Raw genomic sequence first — 22157 nt, 5'->3', positions numbered from 1 at the left:
AGGAAGTTAACTACTTCTTTGACTACCATTTTTCAATAATCCATCTTCCCCCAGACTAAGATTCCATCCTCCCCATCTTTATCTGAGCTTTCTGTTCTTTTCACTGCTCTGTTTGCCTTCTTGTGAGCCAGCACTTTTTAGTTATCATAGCTTTATACTATACTTTAATATCTAGAGAGATCCATATAATAAATGTTTAATCTCTTTCAGAGAACAGAATGGAAGAGGAAAATGAAGGCCCTGAAGGAAAAGCATATAGCTCAGAAGAAGGAGGTAGGTCTCCCTGGATGGTCTGGGGAAGCCTTGCTTCCCATGACCTCCTCTCATCCATCAGCTCTTCATCCTTCGCTCCCCCCACCTTGAACTGGTTGGCAGATATTTTGTTGCTGATACAGTTCCTGGCCACTGACCCCCTCAGTACATAGAGAGGTCAGCTGCCCTGACAGTAGGTTTCCTGGCCAGAAGCGGAGGCCTGTAGGCCTTCTCTTCTGAACCCAGCACATCCTTTCTCTGTGGTTTTTCTCTGCAGTGCCCCCTTCAGGTGCTCCAAGGAGGACTGGGCTGTAAAACTCAGAATTGCCTGGACTTTTTGCATTGGGACCCTCCTTTGAAACCCCACCCAGGAGAGACCCAAGTGTCTGTGGACCTCAGTGGTAGTTTAGGGGGAGCCTAAATGAAAGGGCTCAGACCCTGAGACCTGTGGACAGAGGGCAGCAGGCCTCTGGGCAGAGAAAACAGCTTCTGTAAAAATGCCTGTGAGGAAGAGGCAGGCTGGGGAGGAAGCCGATTAATAAGAGCCCCAGGTACTACCTACAGAAAGCTCAGAAGGTGAAGGTGCTTAGATTAGAGTCTGGTGCGTGATGGATGCCTCCCATTCCAGGAATTTTCATCCAATGGGTGTATCTTATTTGAAACATTTAAAAATGGGAAATGCATTCAAGTTTGTTCCAAAAGCAGAGGAAATATATTAAGGTACATGGAGTAAAGTCTCACTTCCGTTCTGTTTCCACCTGCCTGTCCCCGACACTCACTCCACAAGTGACCACTTTCTTGCTGTCTTATATTCTTCTATACTTTCTTTATGCAAAAATAGTCTCTTTCTCACTGCTCTTGCATCAGAGGTAGCATATGAACACATTTCCTTCACCCTTCGTTTTCACTTAGAAGCATCCATTTGGTGATTTTTGAATGACCTCATCTTACCTGACTGTCCTTCAATGGATGGCACACCTGACAGAGAACCTTTTGCCCTGACCTTAAGGGCTTGCCTTCAATTCTCACTTCTCCTTAGGCACCGCTTGAAAATGTCCTCACATGTGGGAAGGAAGTCAGTCTTGTTAGAAAGCCACCTGCCCAGGTCTGGAAACCCTCTACCTGCTTCAGGTGAAACCCAACCAGCATTTGCCTACAGGTGCAGGCCCTATGGGCACTGGACACCCAAAGGTCCCTTCTGTGCCACCAGCTGCAGGAGCAGGACAAGAGGCTCCAGGAGCGGGACCAGAGGCTCCAGGAACGGAACCAGACGCTCCAGGAGCAGAAGCATACGCTCCTGGAGCAGAATGAGATGCTCCAGGAGCAGAACGAGAGGCTCGAAAAGCAGAACCAGAGACTCTGGGAGCAGAACAACAAGAGGCTCCAGAAGCAGAGGAAAGCAGCTGCTCAGACCCAGCACCAGATCACTGCCCTCCATGCCCAGCTCCAGGAACAAGCGAGGCGGATTGCCGCCAATGAGGAGATGGTAGGTGTGCCCCTCCTCCCAGCCAGGCCTTGGAGCCCTTAGCTTCTTCCTTGCCAGGATCCCCTTAGATTCTTCTGGACTCATCTAGCCTCATTAGTCAGGCCCTTTGAGGAGAGAGAAGAGTCTTCTGACTTGAGGGGCAGAAGGATGCTGAAGAAGTGCCTGTTGTCCTTAGGGGCTATGTTGGGGGTTCAAGGTACCACCAGAGACTGTGTGAGTGCCAGCACCTGGTTGATACTTTGCTTATTCCTCCATAGAAGCCTCACTGCTGCCCCTCAAAGTAGACATTCCCTTCTTCCCCATCTTCATTTGACATATGATGAAACAGGCTGGAGAAGTTTAGCACCTCCTGTGAGTCCACACAGGACACGCTCTAGATGATAGGGGTGAGATTCAACCCTAGCCAGGCAGGTGGAATGCAAGCGTGTGCTCCTTTCATTATGTTCTCAGACATAATTCCATAACTAATCCCTTTGGTGTTTGTGCCTTTCTGTTCTCTCAGCTAATACTTTGCCCTGCCAACATATCTAAGCTGCTCCCCTGCTGCTTTTCTTCTTACTGTTTTCTCCCTAATACAACACACTTAGCTCTTCACAGTTGTGACCACTTCAGGTCCAGTTTGGAGGTTTCCTCCTTACTGGAGGAACTCAGAACTCTTGTTTGCAGATGTTTCAGTTAGGAACTGGCTGGCTAAACATAACAGAATAGGTTAACAGGAGTTTATTTTTTATTGTAACACCAAAAGAGGTGACAGTTGATGGCCTTGGTTTAGCTGTGAAAGTATGTCATTGGAAATCCAGATTCTGTTTTTTTAATTACCACCTTTAGCATGTTGACTTTTGTTCTCATGCTCAACTCGCATAGTTGGAAAATGGCTGCCATAACCCCAACCATCACAACAATATTCAGTGGAATCAGTTGATGAAAAGGCTCTTTACTGAGACTTGTATTTTATTGGTCAAAGCTGTGTTACACAGGCAACTATAGTTGCAAGGAGGGTTAGAAAGGGAATAATTGGTTTTAGTTCCTAGAATAGAGGTAAGCAAAGAAGAATAGTTAGAAATGAACAGTAAGAGTTCCCATTGTGGCTCAGTGGGTTACCAACTAGTATTCATGAAGTTGTGGGTTTCATCTCTGGCCTCGTTCAGTGGATCTGTGGTGTAGGCCAGCAGCTGCAGCTCTGATTTGACCCCTTCCATATCCTGCAGATGCTGTCCTAAAAAAGCAAAAAAGCAAAAAAAAAAAAAAAAAAAAAAAAAAAAAAAGGAAATGGACATTGCATGAGTCATTCATCAGTAGGTAACGAAAAACAACTCAAGCCTAAGTGTCACAGAGCTCAAGGTGAGGGAGCAGTTAAGTTTAGGAATAAACTGGAATTGGAGACATGACTGTGGTAAGAGTTTCTCTCTTCTGTGTCTCTGTTCCTTTCTCTATATCTGCTTCCATTTTTTTCTTTTACTCTGAAGGTCGGTTCTACTCCATGTCTGCCCCACATGGCAACACAAACAAGCAAACAAACAAAGAAAACCAAACCCCAAACCAATTGGCTGCCAAGAGCTCTTGAGTTCACATGTCACCAGTCCAGAGTTCTCTGCCCAAACTGGACAGTCAGCTATGGCTGTGGTGTGGGGTCACATTGCCACAAGGGGCTGTCCTGTCTGCAACTATGTGGAAGGAGGAAGAGGCACTCCCTGGAAAAGAGTAACTGTCCACATCGTGCCCTCTTCCTTCCAGGGGCCACTCAGCTCAGATGCCCACATTGTGGGAAGGGAGTATTCCTTGCCCTGGCTTATTTCCACCAGTTGTACCGAGAGTACTGTGTGCCTGTCTCCCCTCTGCTTGCATGGGGCTCCTCCCCTCCAAACCACAGTCCCTCTCTGAAGAGGGGCAGTTTGCCTCCCCACCAGGGGAAAATGGAACTTGCTGCCATCTTGGTTGCTTCCAGTCAACTGGTAAACCTTGGGGCCACCCCCTCACATATGCATGGCAGGAAGTATGATGTAGAGTATCCTGAGCTCCCTCCAATTCCTAATGGGTAGTGTTGAAAGACCCACTGTCCTAGCTGTGAGCTAGGGGGACCCACCACTCACAGCAGACTTCCCTGCTGGCTGTAACCTACTCTGTTCCACATCTTTGCAGATCCAGACCATGTCTCTCAAGAAGTTGGAGGGTAAGTCTGTGCAGAGTAGTTTGTAACATTCATGGCTGCCATCTTGACCTCTCCTGTCTCTTGTCCCCTACCAGACAATTTATAGGATGCGGGTGGTAGTGGCAGCCCATGGGACCTGTCAGGCTTTCTGGTTGGGTGAGGGAGGGTGAGATGTTTGTTTCTAGGATAGACCGGTCTCCAGCCCAGGTTTGTGCTGAAGGCGTTCTGTGCAGCTAGCAGGGTTTCTTGCCTAGCCTACTCTTTCCTGTAGGGGGGGTGGAGACATGGGTTGGGGGTGGGGTAAGGACCTTGGCAGTGATGGGTGGAGCAGGCAGAGGTCATGAACAGGCTCGCTTTCACCATGGCTGTGATTCAGTTCCATCCAATTGTACCTAGTTTCCAGCATGTGGCAAGCTGACCCCATATCTCTGAATCTGTGTGAATTTGATCTGTTTGGAGTGTACATACTCCTTGTTTTGGGTGCTCTGGCATGCTGGGGTATGTGTGCTTGTAAGTGACTGTCTGACAGAGTGCAGGTTCTGGCCTTTAAAAGGTGACAGTAATGTACAGGGAACTGTGTCTGCTTGGAAGAGCTTGCCAGTCCCTTAGGAAACTTGGCCCTTCTGACTCCATCCCACATCCCCTGTCCTATGCCTATAGCTTCCCTTCTGCCTTTTTTTATGAACCCCCATATCTCCCTCCTTCCCCTGCCTCAAGGCTAGACATTTATTTCTCAGCCTTGCAACCAGTTCAGAGATGTGCTCTTCCTATGGCCTCTGATTTCCTGAGCACTGGGGCTGGGGTGTGTGCTGTTAAGAAGAGCTGTGTGCCATGGACTTTGAACCCATGGTCTCAGTATGTTGTCCCTGAGATTGAATGTTGGGCGGGTGTTAATTGTCCTCATTTTCTAGATGAGGAGCCTGAGGCTTAGAGAGGGTCAGGATTTACCATTTGGTGTGCATGTAGTGAGCTGGAATATGGACTCTGAGCTTTTTGCCTCGAGGGTCCATGGTTGTGATCACTGCTCCATCCTGACTATCTCTGGAAGAGGACCACCTGGGGGGCTTGCTCCTTCTGACTTGCATTCTATTCTGTGCTTTTCTCTTAAGCTGGGGATGGGTTCCAAAGCCCTGGAGCCACTAATCACTCCTCAGAGATCCGCAAGGATCCGAAGACTGAGGACACAGAAGAGGACTCTTCTGAGAAAGGTGGGGCTCCTTTTTCTTCCCTGGGGGCTGCCTCCTTCATTACTTAGTTGTCTCTACTTAACTGGATCTGACTGGAACATGAAGGAAATATTTCCTAAGCACCTTGTGTATGCCAGGCACACTATACACCGGTACAAATGTGCAATCTGTTTCACCGATGGGGAAATCCAGGCTCAGAGATGGCCAGTGACTTGCCCAGAGTCAGAGCCAGCAGGTGGTGGAGTCAGGATTTGGAACATCTTTGGCGTCTGGTGCAAGGCTTATCCCTCATGCCTGTCTTACTGCTTTTCCCCTGGTACTATCCAGAGCAGTGGATGTGGCCTTTCTTCACTGGCTTAAAATAACCCTTGCCATTTTATTCTGTGTGGCCAGCCTGCTGCAGACAGATCATGCAGGGCCCAGCTAATGTGCAGGAATCTGCCTTAGTATCCTCTGAAGAGCCCTGGGTACCTGCTGCTTTTATTCACCACATTCAGTGACTGACTCAGATTTGCAGAGTTCACAACCAGATGTTTCCAGGGATGCAAAGGAGGAGTGAAAAAAAGAGATGCTCCTGGGAGAGTCAGGGAGGAGGAGCCCCCAGGAAAGGTCAGAGAGCTCACAGCTAGCCTGCCGCTCACCCTGCCCATCCAGCTAGGCTGTGATGTGACAGTTCCAGAGGAAACCAACAGATGCACCCAGGAAAGTGTTTTATTTGTGTCACCAAAGACTTCATCATGAGGAGTTCCCTAATGGCCTAGTGGTTAAGTATCTGGCGTTGTCACTACTATGGCAAGGGTTTGACCCCTGGCCTGGGAACTTCTGCATGGCTTGACCAAAAAAAAAAAAAAAAGAGAGAAACCAGAATTCAGGAATTCCCATTGTGGCTCAGCTGGTTACAAACTTGACTAGTATCCATGAGGATGCAGGTTTGAACCCTGGCCTCACTCAGTGGGTTAAGGATCCAGCATTGCTGTGGCAGTGGTGTAGGCCAGTGGCTGCAGCTCCAATTCAACCCCTAGCCTGGGAACTTCCATTTGCTGCAAATGCAGCCCTGAAAAGAAAAAAAAAAAAAAAAAAGACTTCATCATGGGATATTTTATTTGGTTTTGTAATATAATATTTTTCTTTAACATTGAGATAGTAATCTATGCTTTGAGCAAAAAAGAAAGAAGGAAAGAAAGAATGCAAAAGGATGTACCATAAGAAGTAGGTTTCCCTCTTGCCAGGCTATCCACTTTCCGCCCAGAGATTCCGCTACTAACGGTTTGTCACGTATCTTTTCAGAGATACTTGGTGCAAACACAGGCCAAATGGGAGCACACTCTATGTATTGTTCTGTGGTTATTTATTTTCTTAACAACTTATTTGAAAAGTCATTTCCTAGCCCTTTATGTAGAGCTGCTTCAGTATTTTTTCAGGGTTTTGTAAGTGTTCCATTGGATGAATGAACCAAAGTTTACCCAGTAAGTCCTTTGCTGTCTCCATCCCCAGCCTATGCTTTTAACTTTGGGATCTAGTAGCAAAAATGAGAGTTATCGTTAACTTTCTGTAACTTTAGGGGGAGGTATCTGTTGAGTAACCAGCACAAGGTTCAAGTGGGGATGAGCCAGATTGTCCAGTCAGGGCACGGAGTTCGAGAAGGGGGCTGACACATGTGAGTCAGGGAGACCCCCCTCCCCACACCAGGGTGCCCCATCCTTTTGCAGAGAGGACCTACACACACCCATCAGACTGTGCTGCACCTCTTCACAAGCTCTCCTACCTCTTCCAGTCCCAGACCAGCAGAAGCAGCATCCCTTTGGACTTGTTATAAATGCAAATTTCCTTTTTCTTTTTCCTTTTTGGCCACCCCGAGGCATGTGGAGTTTCTGGGCCAGGGTCTGGATTCAAGCCGCAGTTGCAACCTAAGCCACAGCTTCGGCAACACTGGATCCTTAACCCACTGTGCTGAGCTGGGGATTGAACCTGTGTCCCAGTGCTTCCAAGATGCCACTGATTCAGTTGTGCTGCAGCAGGAACTCCAGAAATGCAAATTTTCCAATTCTCTGCCCCATGGCACACAGACTGAACTAGAACTTCCGGGACAGGGCGCCACCGTCTATGTCTGCACCTGCCCTCTAGGGCACGAGGATGCTTGCTCACATTGGAGAACCACTGCTGGTCCAGTGGCTCTCTCCAACTGGCTGCACACTGAGTGTCTTCCAGGCTGCTTGTAACTCTCTGGAAGAGCACACTGGTTCCCCACTCTCTAAATTACAGCATGCAGGGCACAGGTTCCAGGCATCAGTGGTATTTAACGCTCCATAGGTGGCTTCAATGTGCAGCCAAGTTGGAGCTCATGCCCGGTGCAAACTTTATGGAGGAGAATCAATGCTGGGAAGTTGTTAGAATACAGATTGCTAGGCTCCGCCATTGCTAGAATTTTTTGATTCAGTCGGGTTGGTGTGGGGTCTGAGAATCTGCATTCCTAATAAGTCACGGGCGGTGCCAATGCTGTGATTCACACTTGGAGAACCGCTGCTCTAGAACAGTTGGTTCTCAGGCGTGGCTGTTTGTTAGAAGGTTTGAGAGTTTTATAAATAGATGTTAAGAGCTGAGGCCCACCCTCAGAGATGCTGATGTGCTTGGCTTGGGCTGGGGCCCAGGTGATTCAAATATGCAGCCAGGGTTGAGATTACTACTTGACTGTGAGCTCCTTGAGGATTTTCTTTTGTGTCCTCACTGCTGGGCTGTTGATACTCATATTACTTTTCAGTAAATGTTCATTGAGTGAATCAAAAGGCTGGTCCCAGAGTTCCCATTATAGCTCAGCGGTTAATGAACCCATCAAACCCATGAGGATGTGGGTTTGATCCCTGGCCATGCTCAGTGGTTAAGGATCAGGCGTTGCCGTGAGCTGTGGTGTAGGTCGCAGACGCGGCTTGGATCTCGCATTGCTGTGGCTGTGGCTGGTGGCTACAGCTCCAATTCAGCCCCTAGCCTGGGAACCTCCATATGCCATGGATGTGGGCCTAAAAAGACAAAAAAAAAAAAAAAAAAAAAAAAAAAGCTAGTTCCAATCCCTAGCCTCATTCAGTAGGTTAAGGATCTGATGTTGTCGGGAGCTGTGGTGTAGGTCACACATGAGGCTTGGATCCTGTGTTGCTGTGGCTATGGCTGTGGCTTACAATAGCTCCAATTTGACCCCTAGCCTGGGAATTTCTATATGTCACTAGTGCGGCCCTAAAAAGACAAAAGAAAAAAGAAGAAAAAAAGACTCAAAAGGCTGGTCCATCTGTTACCACAGTGGGCCCTAGCATTGGACCTGAAGAGCACTTCCGAGAGGCCTTCCCTGACTCATCCTGGACAGCCCCTTTGTAGTAGTCATCACGTTTTATTGTAATTGCTTATTTTGTTACCCTCTGGGTCACATTTCTTACAGTGTGGTCTATGGCTCACCTCCATCATAGTCATCTGGGCAAATTAAAATTCAGATTTCAGGACCCTTCCCCAGACCTATGGAATTGGATTCTCTGGAGGGTAGGGTCAGGGAATGTGCACTTTAAACCCAGGCAATTCTGCTGAATACAACTGGAGGGAGAACCCCTAATTTAGACAGTAAACACGAAGCAGGTTGGAAGCTCTCTGTCTACCGTGTATACGTATAGCATGTGTGTGAGCCACATTATGCTGTAAACCTTGAACTTCTACAGTGCTGTATGTCAATTATATCTCGATAAAACTGGGAGGTGGGGGTGGGAGTGGCTAATGGAACCCAGGGAACAAGCTGCTGTCAGGACTCAAGTTTGAGTCTAGAGCCAGAAAGCTCTGAGTTAACCTGGGACAGGACTGAGCCAGATCATGGAGGTCCAGACCAGCAGGGGCCAGGAACCCTGAAGGTAAGTGGAGGGTCTGCTCCAGTTGTTCCTAGGAGGAGAGCGACCCAGGGATGGACACTCAGGTGGGGTCAGTGGGCACATAGGCCGGAGACCAGGATCCCTGGCTGAGGGAGGGCCAGACAGATATGGTGGAGCTTTGGGAGTGGAGGTTTGGGGCACCCAGGCTGACTTTGGTGGTTGTCTTGTGCTGCAGAGCTGGAAGACCACCTCAGGGCACAGTGGCAGATGCTGGCAGTTCTAAAGCACAACCGCGTCTTGCTGAACCAGTTCCGGTCAGTCTTGGAGGAAGTCCTGGAAGAGAGGCTACACGGCATGGGGATAAAGAGAGTGAGTTCCAGGGCCTCTGTGGCAGGGCTGTTTCTCACTGTTTAGATACAGGGCATTCTTAAACTAACAAAGGGCCGATTGTGCTTTACATTGTAAGCTTATTCATCTTATTTGTTCCAATGGAGCAAATAAACCCACACTGCTGGCAGTGTGGTCTCTTCTCTGGTTCCTCCAATGGCTTCCTGATGTGTCACCCTGTCCTCACCGCTCCATGCTCTCCACTCATTGGCTACTTTCTTTTGTGTCTCCATTTCTGACAGTGGGAGTTTAATTGGCTCAATCTGGCTTTTGGGAGATCTCTTGGGTGAAATGTTCATCATCGGTGGCACCACTGGCCATGCCCCCTTAGCAGGTGGCTGTGGGTGGAGTGCGTTCTCTAAGCTCTGGTACAAATTAGTATTTGAACACCACTGTTCCCTCCTGCTCATGTTCCACCAGAATATACATATTATCATTAAAAGCATCAATTAAATCTATTATTAAAAAAACACATCTGGTTATCAAAGTAGCCAAGCATCACATCATTGAGAATACTATGTGTGTAGAATAAAATAAAAAGCAGACACCTAGGTTTAATTTACAAGGATGCTCACTAATCGTTGATTATTTTCAACTATTGCACAATCTAACTTTTGTCCTATGTTCAAACTTGACTAAAAAATTACTTTCTAGGAGTTCCCACTGTGGTGCATCGGTTTAAGGATCTGGCATTGCTGCAGCTGTGGCATAGGCCACAGCTCTTGCTAGGAGTCTGTCCTGGCCTGGGAACTTCCATATACCATGGGTGTGGCCAAAAAAAAAAAATTCTTTCTTTCTTTCTTTTTTTTTTGGCTTTTTAGGGCCACACCCTCGGCATGTGGAGGTTCCCAGGCTAGGGGTTAAATTAGAGCTATACCTGCTGGCCTTTGCCACAGCCACAGCAATGCAGGATCCTTAACCCACTGAGTGAGGCCAGAGAATAAACCTGCCTTGCATCCTCATGGATGCTAGTCAGATTCTTTAACTGCTGAGCCATGATGGGAACTCCAAAAGTTGCTGTCTAATCTAGAATGATTCCTCATAGGCTCTGAGTGGATATCAAAGGCCCAGGCAACTTCCAATGGGTCTTAGAAAGGTGCCTGTCTTTTTTTTTTTTTTTTTTTTTGCCTCTGGTGTTTTCAAACATCCTTAGCCAGTGCCTGGGGTACAAAAAGAAGTAAGCTGTGGTCTCCCACCGCAGGATTCAGTTGGGTGGTGGGAAGTCATGTCATTTCTAAGCCTGTGCATGTGACGTCGATGGAATTGTAGATTGCCCCTTTGCACCATCCTGCTGTGGGTGCTTTGCTAGGGCTCCTAAGCCCTAGACCACCACACTTTCAGCAACCTGCTCGCCTTGCTCTGATGCTCAGCTCATCCTGTGTCACAGGAGCACCTGTGCTGATCACAGTGACTCCCAGGCCAGTGGCAGGTTTGAGAGGCTTAGGGAGGGAGAGAGGGAGCCTGTCTCCAGAGGGAACATCTGTGTTTTCCAGGATGCAAAAGGAATCTCTGCTCAGACCTTCGGACACCTGGAGCCTCTGGTACGAACCGGGCGAGAGCAGAAGGCACGGAAGTTTCCTGAATTTCTGAGTCTAAGGAAGAAGTTCATCAAGGTAGTCACCAGGAAAGTGAAGGAGAGACAGAGGAGTGGGTCTGCAGTGTCCCAGCCAGATGGCAAAGCTTCAGGTGAGCTGGTGGGAGGGCTGTGACCCAGGTGGGACAGGCTCATTTCTACACTAGAAGGGCATAATCCCTGCCCTCACTGGGGCAGTGCTTAAAAGAGTAGGATGATAGGGTCCTCACAGGTGGCTGAGTCCAAAAGTCCTCTGCTAGGGAAACAGTCTGGGGATGGGGTGGGTGGGCACCAGGGCCCCCCAACCCTAGAGTATTCCTCCTTGGGGAAGGGGAGGAGAACCAGAGTTGTGCTCATTCCCAAACTGTCCCTGCCCAGATACACTGCTTCCCTCAGCAGCTTAGTTCTGCACTGCTTTTCTTGCTTGGACCACAACTTAAACTTTGCTCCAATAGAGAGCAGCCCATCCTGTTTCTGGCTCTATGAACGAGACATAGAGCAGTGCACTGGCTGCAGGCTGAGGCAAGGATCAGTCAAATGAACATTTTGCTCTGGAGCAGTGGGAGGGCAAGAGGCTGGGTCAGTTCTGCTGGTGGACAAATCCTCAGAGGTCAGACTTGTTCCCTGGGCCAGGTCCAGCAGCTGCTTTGTCCCAAGGGATTGTGACAAAGAAAAGCCTTGTGGTCTTTTTTTTTTAGGGCTGCAGCTGAGACATGTGGAAATTCCTAGGTAAGGTGTTGAGTTAGAGCTGTACATGCCAGCCTATACCACAGCCACAGCAATGCCAGATCTGAGCTGAGCTGCATCTGCAACCTACGCCACAGCTCATGGCAACGCTGGATCCTTAACCCACTCAATGAGGCCAGGGATCAAACCAGCATCCTCATGGATGCTAGTTGGGTTCATTACCACTAAGCCACAATGGGAACTCCTTTTTTTTTTTTTTTTTTTTTTTTTGGCTACACCCTCAGCATGCAGAAAGAAGTTCGCAGGCCAGGGATCGAGACCATGCCACAGCAGACCTGAGCCGCTGCACTGAACACTGGATCATTAACCCACTGAGCCACCAGGAAACTCTGCCCTGTGGTTCTTGTATAGGATTAAAATATATATGGAAAAAAAAATATATATGGAGGACCTTCCGAGGGAGCCAAGGGAATTGTGTTTGGAAGCTAAGGAGCCCCCCCAACCCTAGAGTATTTCTAGATCCTTGTGCAGGGTGATGCCTCAGCTCTTTTTCATCATGGATGTATGTGGCCAAAGGGAAGTCACTTGTGTTATCTTGTCATGTTCAGCAGACCCGACCTGAGAATTTTATACATGGGAAGTTTTCCAAGTGTGGGCCTCACTTCTCTGGGGGTATGAGGGACGATTTTAGTTGGTACATGAATCATATAATTTTAAGATTAAATTTTTATTTTTCTTCATGTATATTGGCAAAATATTACTAACATAGCAATCCTGAGATTTCATGGAAATTGTTACTGGGATAAGTATAAAGTGGGTAAAGTATTTAACAGTGATGCCATTTTATATACAAATGTTAAGTAGAGAGCAGGCCAGTTGGTATGAGACCATGGTAAAAATTATGTCAATGATCTGGGTAACTGTTGTATTTGGCTTAAACTTCTGGCCTTAAACACCTCTAAGGAATGGATAGTTTTTAGTCTTGTACAGAAATCTCAGACAAAAAGGCATTTGTCCTGGTTGCCACCCTGCCTTTCATGCAGCTCCCTGCCTCACATGCTCGTTCATTCTTTTTTTTTTTTTGGTCTTTTTGCCATTTCTTGGGCCACTTCTGTGGCATATGGAGGTTCCCAGGCTAGGGGTCGAATTGGAGCTGAGCTGCCAGCCTACGCCAGAGCCACAGCAACGTGGGATCCAAGCCGCGTCTGCGACCCACACCACAGCTCATGGCAACACCTGATCGTTAATCCACTGAGCAAGGGCAGGGATCGAACCGCAACCTCATGGTTCCTAGTCAGATTCGTTAACCACTGCGCCACGACGGGAACTCCATCGTTCATTCTTTATCCATTTAATTCAGTACGGTGTTGACTGAGGTCGATCTGTGTCGGGGTCTGCACCCTCAGCTGGAAAGCAGCCAGGACTAGGTGATGTGACAGGGCCCAGCAGAGGCTGGGGGAGCTCAGAGGAGAGGAGAGGGGACGCCCTCCTCCGCACCCAAGGGAAGGTGCATGGAAGCCCCCTCTGAGTCCTGGTTTCCCAGAGAAGACAGATGGTCCCTCACCATCTGTCTCCCCTTCCCTGGCCTTGGGTTCTGCCTTCTCCAGGGCCTGTCACTGACCTGAGAGATGAGCATTATTCTCTCAGCATTTGTTGGGTCTCTCTCCAGCTCTGCACGCACAAGCTCTCTAGGCCCCGTGAGTGCTGTATGAGTGCTTACCTGCCATCTCTGCTGACACTGTGCCTCTTTTGTTTGGGGGAAAAGCTGTGGGAAAGGCAGTGGCAAGAGCCCTAAATTTGGGCTCATTGATCACCTGGGTTGCATCTTCCCTTGGAATTGTGGGTCTTGAGCCAGTGTCTGAATCTCCAGGGCTAAATGGATGTCCTTTGTAAAGTGCTTTGCTGGGTCTGTGCACAGCAACTGCTCCTATTGTTATGTTTCCCTCAGCAAATTCACCCGCCCTACAGTTTACTCTTTCCTAGAAGGCCCACTTCTGTGTAAATGCAGTCTCTGAGAGCAGTGCATTTCAACGTGTTTTTGACTTTGAATTACAGGAAGAGATGGATTTTACATTGTAACTCACTCCACATGTGTAAGAGTTTCATGAAACAGTCCTTACTCCCTGTGATACACTTTTTTCCTCTCTTCTCTTTCCATAAAAAGATTGCCAATCCTTCATCACCCCTCTCCCTCTGCTATGATTGGGAAAAGGGAGAGGCTGTGTCTAACTGCCTGCCTGAAGCACTCCAGCCTTGGCCAAGATCCTGGAGGAGGGGCTCTGGAACTTGATGGCCTAGGTTGTCCTGCAGCGACCTCTGGTGGCAGCAGGGCCTTCCTGCAAGGCTGCCTGTAATCCCGCAGCATCGGAGTGGGTGCGGTAGATGTGTGTGTGGGGGGGTCCTTAGCTAGGTCACCTTCTAGGACTGGGTCAGGGGTGAGCTGCAGACATGCTGTGCCCCTGTTCAGACCAGCTGCTTCCTGTTGGCCTCCTGGAATGATGGCATGATCCTGGAACACTAGCTGCTCTTCTGGTCTTTGATGAAACCAAGGGTCTGACCTGCAGCAGGATACCTGGGGTGAGGGAAGTTATTAAACCTGATGTGGTTATTATGTTCCAGCACAGAATGACGTGTCCATTTCCAGCATGTTGGAGCCTCTTTATGAGCTTGAGGGCCCAGATGGCTGTGCTCTCAAACTTATTCTTATCTGTGTTTCTAGTCAAAAATCCACGGAACCCTCTGGTCATCAAAGAGGCCCACCCAAAGGCCAGGATCCAGCATGTGGCATTGCCATCCAAGCCAGCAGAGCCCCCAATGACAACTCTTCAGAGAGGTGGTAACCCAAGGCCCACCCCTGCTCCACGCTCCAGAGCCCCCAGACCCTCGGGCACCCCTGCTTGCCCAGGGCCTGGGCTGAGGTGAGCCTTGGGCTTTGCTCTCTCATGGGGTCTGTGGTGTGGGCCCCCCCTCAGGCAGCCCTGTCCCACCTGCCACCCCCTCAGCAGGCTTCATCAGACAGATGAGGTGCAGAGACAGATGTGAACAGAAGGGGCCTCAACTGGTGTCCACCCCAGGCTCCCAAGAAGAGACTGAGGTCCTTTGCTCCCAGTCAGGACAAACCTGCCCTCCCCTTTCTCACTCGTCCCCAAGCCCCTGTCACCAGGCTGGAGGGACTAGGTCTTCATCTTCCAATGATGGGCTGGTGTGGCTGCTGCTCTCCAGATGACTCCTGGCTGGCATTCGGGGCTGATGACTACTGGCTAGGAGCAGGGCTGGCTCTGGGCAAACCAAACAAGATTGCAAGTGGTGGAGCATGTGGCTTTTACCGTTTCCTGGCCTGCGCACCCCTCACATCTTCTGCTCTTCAGCAGCACGCCCCCATTCAGTTCTGAAGAGGACCCAGAGAAGGATGCCGTGTCTCGTGCATCTCTCCAGCCCACACAAGCTCCTTTGAGGACAGGGCCCTGGCTGGAGGATGACTGGGACTGGTGTGACACTGAGACCTCCAAGGGCAGTGCCCAGCTCTCTGGCAAGGGCTCAGGTGGTCTGTCTTCTGAATCAGGTGAGGAGGGTTTTCCTTTCTTTCTCCCTTCCTTCCTTCCTCCCGCCCTCCCTCTCTCTTTCTCTCTTTCTTTCTTTTTCTTTCTTTCTTTCTTTCTTTCTTTCTTTCTTTCTTTCTTTCTTTCTTTCTTTCTTTCTTTCTTTCTTTCTTTCTTTCTCTCTCTCTCTCTTTTTTCTTCCTTTCTTTTTCTCTCTTTCTCTCTTTTTCTCTCTTTCTCTCTTTTTCTCTCTTTCTCTCTTTCTTTTTCTCTCTTTCATTTTTATGCCTGCACCTCTGGCATATGAAAGCTTCTGGGTCAGGGATTGAATGTGAGCCATAGCTGTGACCTACACCACAACTGCAGCCATGCCGAATCTTTTAACCAACTGCACCTGACCAGGGATTGAACCCGTGCCTCTGTAGTGACCTGAGCTGCTGCAGTTGGTTTCTTAACCCTGTGAGCCACAGTGGGAACTCCTTATAAAACTCTTAAACGAGAGTTTTCTCTGGCTAGAAATGCAACTCACAGCTTCTGGCTTCAGTCACATTTCTAGGCAGAGGTTAAGGAATGTGGGACTTTGTCTTTCCCCAATCACTAAGTGGAAGCTCTGGGCTGCAAGCCCAGGTCTGTGCCATCTGCCAAGTCCAGGGTGTCCATGGATGTTGCAGTACTTCATCTTGTTCTGGGCCTGCTTGTTCATCCAATCCACCAGAACCAGATCTCCAGAGACGTACTGACGACCTGCCAGGTGGGATGATAGGGTGCATCTAGGAACCAGGATCAGGAGTCTGCGGACACCCTTCAGGCTCTGTCGCTTGCTCTCGGCATGTGGTTGGGTGAGGGGTTTTCGTCCCTTTGTTGTAAAATGAGGTGTCTGGAGTATTTGGACAAGATGACTGATGAGGGGGAGGAACTTAGTGCCTTAGCATAGTAGGCCCTTAGCAAATGTGAATGCAGGAGTCAAGGGCTGTTGTGGCTCTGGACCTCTGCTTTAGGCCCTCAGATCTCTGAAGGCTGGAAGGCCGTGGCTAGCTCCCTGCCTCTCCCTGGCCAGTCCTGAGGCCTGGACATCCACCTTGGTTTACCAGGTCACTGTAGTCCACTGATAATGTGGTCACCACTCAGGCCCCTTCCAGCACAGAGTTCACAGAAAGCACATCTGGCCTGCAGCCCTCCTGTGCTTATTAATTAATTAATTAATTAAATTTTTTTTGAGGGTTGCATCTGTGGCATATGGAAGTTCCCAGACTAGGGGTCAAATCAGAGCAGCAGCTGCCGGCCTACACCACAGCCATTGCAGTGCCAGATCTGAGCTGCATCTGTGACCCTGCTGCAGCTTGTGACAATGCCAGATCCTTACCCCACTGAGCAAGGTCAGGGATTGAACCCACATCCTCAAAGACACTGTGTTGAGTTCTTAACCTGCTGAGCCACACGTCAGTCTTGCAGTTCATGTACCAAATAAGCAGGTGTTTCTCCCCAGCCTTGTGTTGAGAGGGCAAGGCAGCTTCCTAAGCCTCTGTTTGCAGCCATGTCCTCAGGTGCACAGCACACTTCTAGGATGTTCAAAGCCTCTAGTCCTGGCATACATTAGCCTGGGCCTTCTCTTTCCCTGCCCCTCTTTTTTTGTGGTTTCCCCTCCTTCTTCCTCCTGATGCTTCTCCACACTCCCTGTATCCACCTTGGAGCTTAGATGTGACCGGTGAGGATGATGCATTTATATTCTGGGCTTTTCCCTCTGATTGCCTTCCAGGAACACTGGTGCAGTCGATAGTCAAAAACCTTGAGAAGCAGCTGGATGCTCCGGCCAAGAAGCCCGCTGGAGGGGTCAGCCTGTTCTTAACGCCCAAGGCTGGGCCACAGCAGACTGCTGTGTCAGGAAGGAAGCCTCAGGTAGGGTGGAGGACCTTGGAGCCCACCCTGCAATTCCCTAGAGGGCCAGCTTGGGTTGGGGGAAGACCTGGGTGGAGGGGGCAGGGGACTGAGAGATGGTCTAGCCAGTGTCAGCCTGGGGCTATTGTTACATTGCAGGTGACCTCGATGTTTCTCCTCTACCCCTGCACGGGTAGAGGGATGGACACTTTCCAGTGCTTGTTTTTGTGTCCTTGTTAACATTTAGAAGCCTGGTGCTTCATTAGAGGAACAACTGCTCAGTGGATTGTTTCTCCTGTCCATGCAAGCTGCTACTTCCTGCCTCTGATGGAACCCGGACCCAGTCTGTCTGGCTTCTTGCAGTGGCTACTCTTTTCTGGTTCCAGATCATCCCACAGTGGACCCCTCCCCCTTCCTTCACTCCCGAGGAGCCCAGCACTAGGATGTGTGCAGAGCAGACTGCCCCAAGGGTGGGGTGTTGGAGTGGCACCCCACGGCACATCAGAGTAGGCCACAACACACAATGCGGGTATTTAGACGAAATATTCAAGGTCATTCCTCATCACTGAGAATGTCTTGATGGCCTTGCCTCTCTTAGGCTCCAGCTGCCATCAGATTTAGAGCTCAGCCTTGAAGACCCTGAACCATTAGGTCGCCCTCCTCACCGCTGTGCCCCCTACTCCAAGTCAGGGAACAACTTCCATATTCTTGTTACTTTCTTTTTTCCTCTTTCCTTTTTTTCTTCTTTCCTTTTCTTTCTTTCTTTCTTTCTTTCTTTCTTTCTTTCTTTCTTTCTTTCTTTCTTTCTTTCTTTCTTTCTTTCTTTCTTTCTTCTTTCTCTCTCTCTCTCTCTCTCTCTCTCTCTCTCTCTCTCTCTCTCTCTTTCTTTTTGTCTTTGCCTTTTCTAGGGCCACTCCCGCGGCATATGGAGGTTCCCAGGCTAGGGGTCTAATAGGAACTGTAGCCACCGGCCTACACCAGAGCCACAGCAACAGGGGATCCAAGCTGCATCTGCCACCTACACCACAGCTCACGGCAACGCCAGATCCTTAACCCACTGAGCAAGGTCAGGGATTGAACCTGAAACCTCATGGTTCCTAGTCAGATTCGTTAACCACTGCGCCACGACGGGAACTCCAACTTCCTTTTTCCTTTTTTTTTTTTTGCTTTTTAGGGCTGCACCCTCAGCATATGGAAGCTCCCAGGCTAGGAGTCCAACCTACACCACAGCTCGTGGCAACACCAGATCCTTAACCAACTGAGCAAGGCCAGGGATCGAACCTGCGTTTTCACGGATACTAATTGGTTTCTTTTCGCCTGAGCCGCAACGGGGAACTTCCTCCTGTTACTTTCTTAGGCAGAAACATTTCAAGCTCTTGTTACTTTACACTCCTTTCTCAAACAAAAAGGTGCATCCTGAGATGACCTATGCTGTTGCCTGCCCTAAAATTCAAAAATAGTGGGCAGTCACTTTTTGATTCTCCCTACATACCCCCACCCCCCCAAACTCACACCTTTTAGTCTGTTCTGTGTTTGGTTTATTAGGTCTTTCATGTGTGTTTGTAAGTAATGGGTCCAATTACTTTTTTTTGAGAAGTATTCACCCCTTTGCCTGTATTGTGAAGTGACAACAGCCCTAAGCAGGTTGAGGCATTGCTCGTCACCCCAGGCCCTGGTGGTTTCTGGTTGGTTGGCCTCAAGTTCCAGGAGGATGGTCCAGGCACGGAGAGCTCTGCAGGGGTGACCGTGGTTTGGGGGCAGCTCCATTCCAGACTCTTTCCGGGGTGCAGGATTCCTGGTACTCGGAGTTCCCCTCACACTGCCATCGTCAGAGTGCTTCCCAGGCCCTAGACAGGCAGTCCGTGGCAGGTGGGGTGGGTGCTTTAGTTCCTGGTGCGCTCAGCTCTGGGCGTCCAGATCCATCACTGGAGGAAGACAGAGTTTACATTACAACAGGAACAACCTGATCTGTTCTAGATCTTTCCAAGGAGTTTGCCTTGGTGTGGCCAGTGGAATTTCAGGGGTGTTTGAAATTGCTCTGACTCCAAGTCTCTGAAGCAGATTCTCAAAGACAGGGAAACGAGAAGGCAGGAGGGTAATGTCCCCCTCCTGCCTTCTTTCCAGTCAGCATTTTGTCCCCATGTCCATCCTGCATGTCCATCCTCCCTTGTCAGATGCATTTTCTTCTCCCCCTTACCTCCCTGCAGCTTTCTGAAGATGAGAGTGACTTGGAAATCTCATCCTTGGACGATCTCCTCCAGGACCTGAGTCCGAAAGACAGACCCAAGCTCTTGCACCCAAAGCTCCCAGAGGAGTTTGGCGCCAGCTCTTGGACCCCCAGTCAACCCAGGGTGTCTGCCTGGTGATCAAATCTCGGAGCCTGGGAGCCAGAGGACCAGCCTTGTTGCCCAGCCTGGTGGGGTGAGCTCTGGCCCCACCCAACAGATGGGGCTGCTGGGCTTCTTGTCTTCACAGGTGACCAAGAGGTCTCCTTCCCAGGAGAGAAGCAGGGCAAAAGACAGATATGATTTTTCATGCCCCTCTGTGAGGGGCCCTGCCCGAGTGCCAGGGGTGCCTGGCAGTGCCTCCAGATCCAGGGCTGAGAATGGGTTGTAACAAGACCTTGGAGCAGCATCCTTCCTCCACCTGCAAGTTCACTCCAGACCGGAAGGAGATACGCCATCTCTACTCTGGAGTGTTTTGTAAATGCAGAAGCACTGTAGAGATGGGTCTTTTATGGGGTTCTTTTAGGGACATAGCCTGAGTCAGTGATTGATCCAAAGCCATTGGCTGAGGTCCTCTGGCTTCTCACTGCTGAGATGGGGTGCAGGCAGTGGCGGTGGGGGGGGGGGGAAAGCGGCACAGAAAGTAATCATAGTCTAGTGACAGAGATTAGGAAGTTATGGGAACACAGATGGAGCCTCCCAGTGCAGCCTGGGGTGACCCTGGAGGGCTTCCCAGAACTGAGGTCCAGCAGAACCTGCTCCTGGGTGGGAGGGAAGGGGGGGCAACTTGGCTGGGGCCTCAAAGCCCCAAAGGACTACAACTTAAATTTTTAATTGGCCTGCCCTGCAGCAGGAGTGGCCAGGACCTCCTGCCCCTACCCTGCTCGGCCATTGGCTGGGATGGCCCAGGAGAGTGAGACCTGGTTGAATAGCCATTTTCTTCCCTAAAGGGAAATGCAACCATGCACCTCTGGGCCTCACATGCAGAGGGAAGAGCGTGATGAGCCCACATCCCCAACACGCAGCTCTAACCATCCTCAACTCCACTCATGGCTTGTCTTGCTTCATCTATCTCTCCCCACGACCTCAGGTCTCTTCCCCTCCCCAGGTCTCCCTCCAGGCTTCTTTTGACCTTTGGGTGGCTCTAATATCTGGACTAAGCCCTGAAGTTCTAGCAGGAGGAATGAGAGGAAGAGAGGAGGAAAGGCATTGCGGAGGGCAGGGGGGATCTGGGCCCGGAGGTGGCTTGGGGCTATCATGATACCAGGCTGTTCAGGGAGCCGGAGAACAGCTTATGAAGGTGCTCATGGAGGCTGGGCGGGAGCTCAGTTCTCTTTGTGGATCTCACACCTTGGAGCAGCTGAGAATGTGTATGCCAGCGTGGTGGTGTGAGGCGGGGAAGAGGAGTGGTGGTGGGGGTTCGTTCCTCTCTCAGGATTCTGCCAACAAAGTCATGCTGTCCTCCTCACAGGCTTTGGGCAAGGGAGGTATAAAAAGATGCTCATGGGGTCTCTTGCCGCATGCTCGTTTCTCCCTGCACATCCTGGTGTCCCGTAGCTCCGAGGGTACCACTGAGGCCAGCCCCCACAACACCATGCATGCCGGGATCTCTGCTTTTTGGCCTCTGGGTTGTCTCTGATGTGGGAGGCTGCCCAGGCTACTTGCAGGTACAACCTGGACATGTTGGAGACTTTACCAGGGCAGCCTTCACCTGGGATGGAATGGGAGTTGGTGAGTAATTGCTCCAGGATTCCTGGCGCTTTGGTGGGACCACTGAGAGGTTTATTCCTCAGCTTCTCAAAGTCCTCAATGGGAGTGGATCCCAGTCGCCTTCAGCAATTATGCCTTACCAATGTCACCCTTCATTGGCCTTTCTCCCTTCAATTTTATTTTTCTCACTCTCTCACTTCTTCCTGGGGGCATCTCTGAAATAAATGAACCTGTACCCGAGTCCTTGCCTCGGGCTCTGCTTTCAGGGGACTCAAATGAATAGATGTGAGCCCCCGTGTATTTTGCCCGTGGTCACACATGCTGGTGATAATCACCTGTGAAGAATGACTCTCTTCCTGGATGTCCTTATGAAATTCTACGTTTTCAAATGAGTTTTTCTATTTACTCTGGAGACTAACGTATTAGTTTTGAATTTCTATGCTGTTTACCCCTCCCCACGTTCAAATACATTAAATTTGGGTGGGAGGCAAGACTTAGCAGAACTTTGAACACAGGTGTATCAGGGTTTTCCAGAGAAACAGAAGCAATGGGATATAGCTATAGATACAGATGTAGATATAGATACAAAGAAGAGGAAAGTTATTAGAGGGATTAGCTCATGCGGTTAAGAAGACTGAGAAGTCTCATGATCTGCTGTCCTCAGGCTGGAGCACAAGGAAAGCCAGTAGTGTCAGCCTTGGAGATTCAAGGCCCAGGACCCGGGAGCTCTTGTGTCCAAGGGCAGGTGAAGATGGACATCCCAGCTCAAGAAGAGAGAGTTAAATCATCCTTCCTCCTTCCTCTGTGTTCTTTTTTAAAAAAAATTAATAAATTTTATTATAATTGTACAACCATCATCACAACCAAGTTTTATTAATTTTTTTGGTCTTTTTTACGGCTGTACCTGTGGCATATGGAAGTTCGCAGGCTGGGGCTGATTCAGAGCTGCAGCTGCTGGCCTACACCACAGCCACAGCAACACCAAATCCTAGCCTGCATATGTGTCCTATGCTGCAACTCACAGCAATGCCAGATCCTTAACCCAGCAGTTACAGCTTATTAATGCACCTTGCTCCTGAGCTGAGTGAGGCCAGGGATTGAACCTGTATCCTCATGGATACTAGTTGGGTTCTTAACCCACTGAATCACACCAGGAACTCCACAACCGAATTTTAGAACATTGTACCCCAAAACCCTAGCCCACCCCTCCCTCTCCCACAACTGTCCCCTTTGGTAACCATACGATTT

General features: G+C 49.6%; 1 protein-coding gene across 11 annotated transcripts in view; it reads left to right on the top strand.

Moving 5' to 3' along the window:
* Positions 1–21772, top strand: part of DZIP1L (DAZ interacting zinc finger protein 1 like) — a 55627-nt gene extending 33855 nt beyond the window's left edge. For 4 of the 11 annotated variants that reach the window (XM_021069491.1, XM_021069492.1, XM_021069489.1 and 1 more), the window contains 10 exons: positions 211–273; positions 1412–1738; positions 3878–3908; positions 4997–5095; positions 9149–9282; positions 10794–10986; positions 14280–14478; positions 14929–15122; positions 16856–16995; positions 19182–21772. In XM_021069491.1, coding sequence (XP_020925150.1) covers positions 211–273; positions 1412–1738; positions 3878–3908; positions 4997–5095; positions 9149–9282; positions 10794–10986; positions 14280–14478; positions 14929–15122; positions 16856–16995; positions 19182–19340 — 1539 coding nt within the window. In that variant the 3' untranslated portion in view covers positions 19341–21772. The remainder of the gene's footprint in view (positions 1–210; positions 274–1411; positions 1739–3877; positions 3909–4996; positions 5096–9148; positions 9283–10793; positions 10987–14279; positions 14479–14928; positions 15123–16855; positions 16996–19181) is intronic. The other 7 variants (XM_021069496.1, XM_021069495.1, XR_002337694.1 and 4 more) reach the window with 6 other exon arrangements.

The sequence above is a fragment of the Sus scrofa genome, chromosome 13, assembly GCF_000003025.6.
Source record: "Sus scrofa isolate TJ Tabasco breed Duroc chromosome 13, Sscrofa11.1, whole genome shotgun sequence".
In the NCBI taxonomy this organism is placed as follows: domain Eukaryota; kingdom Metazoa; phylum Chordata; class Mammalia; order Artiodactyla; family Suidae; genus Sus; species Sus scrofa.
Note: the sequence above shows the minus strand (reverse complement) of the source record. Positions and strands in the feature narration are given on the sequence as shown.